Raw genomic sequence first — 6,590 nt, forward strand, 5'->3', positions numbered from 1 at the left:
GTAAAGTCAGAAAGTTGATTTGTCTCGACAATCCTTACTTTGAAGCAGGGCAATAAGATTTAGTAAAATTACGATCACAGAATTAAAGTGCAAGCAAATGCTGTGAACTGATATGGGAAGTCAATCTACTGATGCTTGATTATCATTGACCTCAAAGAGACTAAGTGATCAAATTTTATTTTTTCCCCAGTCGTTTGATTTTGGGCAAACATTGTAATACTTATAGACTTTTCACAAAATTATAGCACTCTTGGAGAGAAATTGATAAAGACTATCTACCACCCTGTTTTGATCGGAGATTGCCGAGTTCATCATATGACCATTTGGAGCCTCGTTCTATCACATCGTTTTGATATTTCTTACTATGTAGAACTATATTATAAGCCAAAACTTAATTTGCCAATCGTATTTCAATTCTTACTTTGTAAAATTACCTCGTTTCACTCTAGATGCGCGACAGAGCAAAATAAATTAATATGAATTTATCTGAATTTAAAATTGCATGCGCAGAGACATTGTTTACATTCTCCGAATAATAATGATATTAATTGGTGTTGGGTTACTCCTATTTTATTTTTAATTTTGTAACGCTGATAAAATTGCTAGGCAAACTTTGAAATATCATAATTAACAGAAAGTACACAATTTAAAACAGATTTTTAAACGTTATAATGCTTTTTATCAGTCCAATTAACTCCACTGTAAGAGCAGTGACCTTAATGCTGAAATGCGATAGACTCTATGAGATATCTGTATGGCACCCTTGCAAATATACAGAAAGGAACATGATATTCAATTTGGACATTACAGATGATTATATCTTAATCTTTTAAGACCAAAACTGCTATTTTGATGTTAGAAACTTTAGTTTGAACTACCGGGGTACTTAAGAATGTCTTTTGCAAAGTTTCTTGAAATACAGTTATTAAATCAGTAACGACAACAATTTGACTCCCTTTGAAGACATTTATTTACAGTGGTCTATGAGATGGAACTGGCATTTGAAGCAATACGGGGCCACAAGTCTGCACATTCCTTTGCTACTGGGCCAGTGATAGCAGACCCTGAAAGACATCAAAATAACAAGATAGTTAAATAAATTTATTTCAATGGTGTTTTCGTCCTGTCAGAAAGTCACAAATTTGATTAATATAATGAAGCAATTTGATTTTGAATATTTTCAAATTAGAGAAAGGAAAATTTAACAAGATTAAACACGATAAAATGATCACCTTTCATTTCTCCCTTGTTATTTACTATCACTCCTGCATTGTCTTCAAAGTATATAAACACCCCATTCTTCCTCCGGACTGATTTACGTTGCCGCACCACCACAGCAGGCATTACTGGAAATGACAAATAATTCATTTTATTTGACAATCTAAATAAAGAAATTCTCCTGTAATCACAAAGATAAATGCAGAAAAAAGCTTGCTACTTATTAAAATCTACAATATTAACTCATTTTGGTAAATTTTAAATAGAAAAAATTCCTTACAGGTTTAATCAATCACTGATTACTAATTTTCAAACACTTAACACCATGCTCTCCTTAACCATGAATGAAAATGTACACACTGCCAGGATTTGACATGAGAAAATAATGAAATAAATGAAGTAAAAATGGTATATAAAGAGTACTTCTATCTACTGCATTCCTTGCAAACTTAAAGTTTACGTACCGTAGCTTATCAATTGGAAATTAACAACTTTCTTGGTTTGAAATGCATTGCTATCCACCGACTTTTTTCCTATTTTGAAGTGTCTATATTTAGACTGCATGCAGGATAAGGAAATATTCAGGATTTTTTCATACTGTTTGGGAAAATATATTGTTATTTTATATACTATTTTTTGGGGGAAACTGAAAATATTTTTGCTCAGGGAAGCAACATGTATTTGGCTATGAAAAAAGAGCAACAGAATGAAATCTTGTGGCTGTCATGTTAACATGGAAAATAAAACTCTGGAGGTTGCCTGAAGTATCAAATTTAATTGTGTTGGTTACTGGATTTCACAAAAACTCTGTTATATACATGCTCAGATATTGAATAAATTTTATGGGTGTCTCACGGCCACCTCACACATTTGATTCTGAAAAAGGGCTCATATCAGATTGTATTTGTACAATTTCTTGCAACATCATGATTTACCATTATGGTAAGACTGAAACTGAAAGACAATGAAGATTAATACTAAAGTCTGTCGATGGAGTGTCACAGCGTACATTTCTTAAACATAGATAAACCGAGAGAATAAGTGTCAAAATAATACCTTATTGAAAAAATGTAATGGTAGATAATGTTACATGATTTATTTACAAAATGCAAAATTATGCATCCTTTTCCCGACATAGAACAAAGGGCAGATACATTTTTACATTCCCACAAAATGAAGCTGTCCTCAATTCTGTAACATTAAACTCAATGTTTCGTAATACTCAAGTTTTATGTCACAAAGGAATTCTAGGAATTATCACAGGAACTGGAGTGGAATATGGCCAAGTGTTTGTGAAAGATATCAATTTTAATGAACAGACAACTGAAACGTTCTGACAAGAGATCCCTGAGGGATTATAGATTGTAGAACTTGCTGTTGTTTGATCATTAATTTGATCCTTAAAAATTTGATTCTTTCTCCCTTGTTTCTCAGTTTTTCCTCTTTACTTCATGCAATTTGAAAATTTCTTTCAAGAAATGGTAATAAAAACCTTTAACTGTCAAACCAAGATTGCAGTTTTTCATTCATTTTGATTTTCTGATCAGTCCCATTTGAACAGCAATACCATCTAATGACAGTAAACTTTAAAAACTGAAATCAATGTTCACCAATGTGTATGCCTAATTCGGTCCCTTAAACAGGGAGAGAAATAAGCATCCCCAACTTTCTTAAAGGGTGGAAATCGATACTTCATGCAATGCTCTTCTCTGGCTTACCTGCATAAAGATCTTTTTGTCATACAGGTTTGCATGTCCATTATTACTTTTCATTGATGATAACTGTTATACAATTACTATACATATATTACCTTTTTTTCTGAGTTCTGGCTTGCCCTTTTTGACAGTGGCTACAATCATGTCACCAGCCCCCGCTGCTGGCATTCTGTTCAGACGGCCCTTGATGCCCTTCACAGCGATAACATACAGATTCTTAGCCCCTAAAAGTAAAATTTGAAGATAAAAACAAAAACGTGTCTAAACCTTCAATCTGAAAAAAAATCAAAGCATGAAACAAAAATTGACAAAGCATATTTAATATGTATGTAAAAGTTTGAGTACAATTTAACTGAATTGTAAGATGAAAATGACAGTTAAAGTTAATATCTTTTAAAATGAAAGATGAAAATATGAATGAATTTTTGTCAACATGAAATTTTAACAAACATCACTTTGAAAATATTCCCTCATACAGTAGTGAATTTGAGAAGATATTTAGTGATTGTGGAACTGCAACACTTGAAATTACTGGATACAGTGAATATTTCCATACCTGTGTTGTCAGCACAGTTGATAACTGCCCCGACTGGCAGAGCCAGCGAGATACGGAACTTTCCTCCCGCAGAACCTCCACGTCCTGAAACAAGGAGTTTGAGTATCATCACGTATTCCTTAAGCAGTTGTACGTATATCAAAGGCAATACCTCCTATACAATTTTAGTTTACAATAAATATACCAAGACTTATAATTCAGACTGGCCAATAGCATTATTTCACCTTAACGTTTAAAACTACCAGTTCTTTCTTCAATTTTCACTACCTTTTCATAAGTCAAATGATCTTGCAAACTATTTTCTGTCACACAATCACACTGTTTTCTATTGTCACAGATATACCCACCCCTGTCACACAATCACACTGTTTTCTATTGTCACAGATATACCTAACCCTGTCACACAATCACACTGTTTCTGTTGTCACAGATATACCCTACCCTGTCACACAATCACACTGTTTTCTATTGTCACAGATATACCCACCCATGTCACACAATCACACTGTTTTCTATTGTCACAGATATACCCACCCCTGTCACACAATCACACTGTTTTCTATTGTCACAGATATACCCACCCCTGTCACACAATCACACTGTTTTCTATTGTCACAGATATACCCACCCCTGTCACACAATCACACTGTTTTCTATTGTCACAGATATACCCACCCCTGTCAGACAATCACACTATTTTCTATTGTCACAGATATACCCACCCCTGTCACACAATCACACTGTTTTCTATTGTCACAGATATACCCACCCCTGTCACACAATCACACTGTTTTCTATTGTCACAGATATACCCACCCCTGTCACACAATCACACTGTTTTCTATTGTCACAGATATACCCACCCCTGTCACACAATCACACTGTTTTCTATTGTCACAGATATACCCACCCCTGTCACACAATCACACTGTTTTCTATTGTCACAGATATACCCACCCCTGTCACACAATCACACTGTTTTCTATTGTCACAGATATACCCACCCCTGTCACAATCACACTGTTTTCTATTGTCACAGATATACCCACCCCTGTCACACAATCACACTGTTTTCTATTGTCACAGATATACCCACCCCTGTCACACAATCACACTGTTTTCTATTGTCACAGATATACCCACCCCTGTCACACAATCACACTGTTTTCTATTGTCACAGATATACCCACCCCTGTCACACAATCACACTGTTTTCTATTGTCACAGATATACCCACCCCTGTCACACAATCACACTGTTTTCTATTGTCACAGATATACCTAACCCTGTCACACAATCACACTATTTCTGTTGTCACTGATATACCCTACCCTGTCACACAATCACACTGTTTTCTATTGTCACAGATATACCCACCCCTGTCACACAATCACACTGTTTTCTATTGTCACAGATATACCCATCCCTGTCAGACAATCACACTGTTTTCTATTGTCACAGATATACCTAACCCTGTCACACAATCACACTGTTTCTGTTGTCACAGATATACCCTACCCTGTCACACAATCACACTGTTTTCTATTGTCACAGATATACCCACCCCTGTCACACAATCACACTGTTTTCTATTGTCACAGATATACCCACCCCTGTCACACAATCACACTGTTTTCTATTGTCACAGATATACCCTACCCTGTCACACAATCACACTGTTTTCTATTGTCACAGATATACCCACCCCTGTCACACAATCACACTGTTTTCTATTGTCACAGATATACCCACCCCTGTCAAACAATCACACTGTTTTCTATTGTCACAGACATACCTAACCCTGTCACACAATCACACTGTTTTCTATTGTCACAGATATACCCACCACTCTCAAACAATCACACTGTTTTCTATTGTCACAGATTTACCCACCCCTGTCACACAATCACACTGTTTTCTATTGTCACAGATATACCCACCCCTGTCACACAATCACACTGTTTTCTATTGTCACAGATATACCTAACCCTGTCATACAATCACACTGTTTCTGTTGTCACAGATATACCCTACCCTGTCACACAATACGCTGTTTTCTATTGTCACAGATATACCCACCACTCTCAAACAATCACACTGTTTTTGTTGTCACAGATTTACCCACCCCTGTCACACAATCACGCTGTTTTCTATTGTCACAGATATACCCACCCCTGTCACACAATCACACTGTTTTCTATTGTCACAGATATACCGTCACCAACACCCTGTCACACAATCACACTCACACTTTTCTATTGTCACAGATATACCCACCCCTGTCACACAATCACACTGTTTTCTATTGTCACAGATATACCCACCCCTGTCACACAATCACACTGTTTTCTATTGTCACAGATATACCCACCCCTGTCACACAATCACACTGTTTTCTATTGTCACAGATATACCCACCCCTGTCACACAATCACACTGTTTTCTATTGTCACAGATATACCCACCCCTGTCACACAATCACACTGTTTTCTATTGTCACAGACATACCTAACCCTGTCACACAATCACACTGTTTCTGTTGTCACAGATATACCCTACCCTGTCACACAATCACACTGTTTTCTATTGTCACAGATATACCCACCCCTGTCACACAATCACACTGTTTTCTATTGTCACAGATATACCCACCCCTGTCACACAATCACACTGTTTTCTATTGTCACAGATATACCCACCCCTGTCACACAATCACACTGTTTTCTATTGTCACAGATATACCCACCCCTGTCACACAATCACACTATTTTCTATTGTCACAGATTTACCCACCCCTGCCACACAATCACACTATTTTCTATCGTCACAGATATACCCACCCCTGTGACACAATCAAGGACATCACCAGTCAACATACATTATACTGAGGATATACCTAACCCAGTCAACATACATTATACTGACATCACCAGTCAACATACATTATACTGATATACATCACCATCACATTATACAGTCAACATACATTATACTGATATACATCACCAGTCAACACATTATACAGGTCAACATACATTATACTGAGGACATCACCAGTCAACATACATTATACTGATTGTCACATCACCAGTCAACATACA

At 36.4% G+C, this 6,590-nt stretch overlaps 1 protein-coding gene across 1 annotated transcript; it reads right to left on the minus strand.

Moving 5' to 3' along the window:
- Positions 1–952: 952 nt before the first annotated feature.
- On the minus strand, positions 953–3,598 carry LOC132558304 (large ribosomal subunit protein uL14). Its single transcript, XM_060222854.1, has 4 exons — positions 3,490–3,598; positions 3,029–3,157; positions 1,233–1,346; positions 953–1,064 (listed from the first exon to the last, which is right to left on the minus strand). Exons 1-4 carry the CDS (start codon positions 3,596–3,598, stop codon positions 982–984), a joined length of 435 nt encoding a protein of 144 aa, XP_060078837.1. The 3' UTR covers positions 953–981.
- Between the last annotated feature and the right edge of the window lie 2,992 nt (positions 3,599–6,590).

This window comes from Ylistrum balloti, unplaced genomic scaffold (genome assembly GCF_031769215.1).
Source record: "Ylistrum balloti isolate Yb309-2 unplaced genomic scaffold, AGI_CSIRO_Ybal_v1 Utg369658, whole genome shotgun sequence".
Lineage (NCBI taxonomy): Eukaryota > Metazoa > Mollusca > Bivalvia > Pectinida > Pectinidae > Ylistrum > Ylistrum balloti.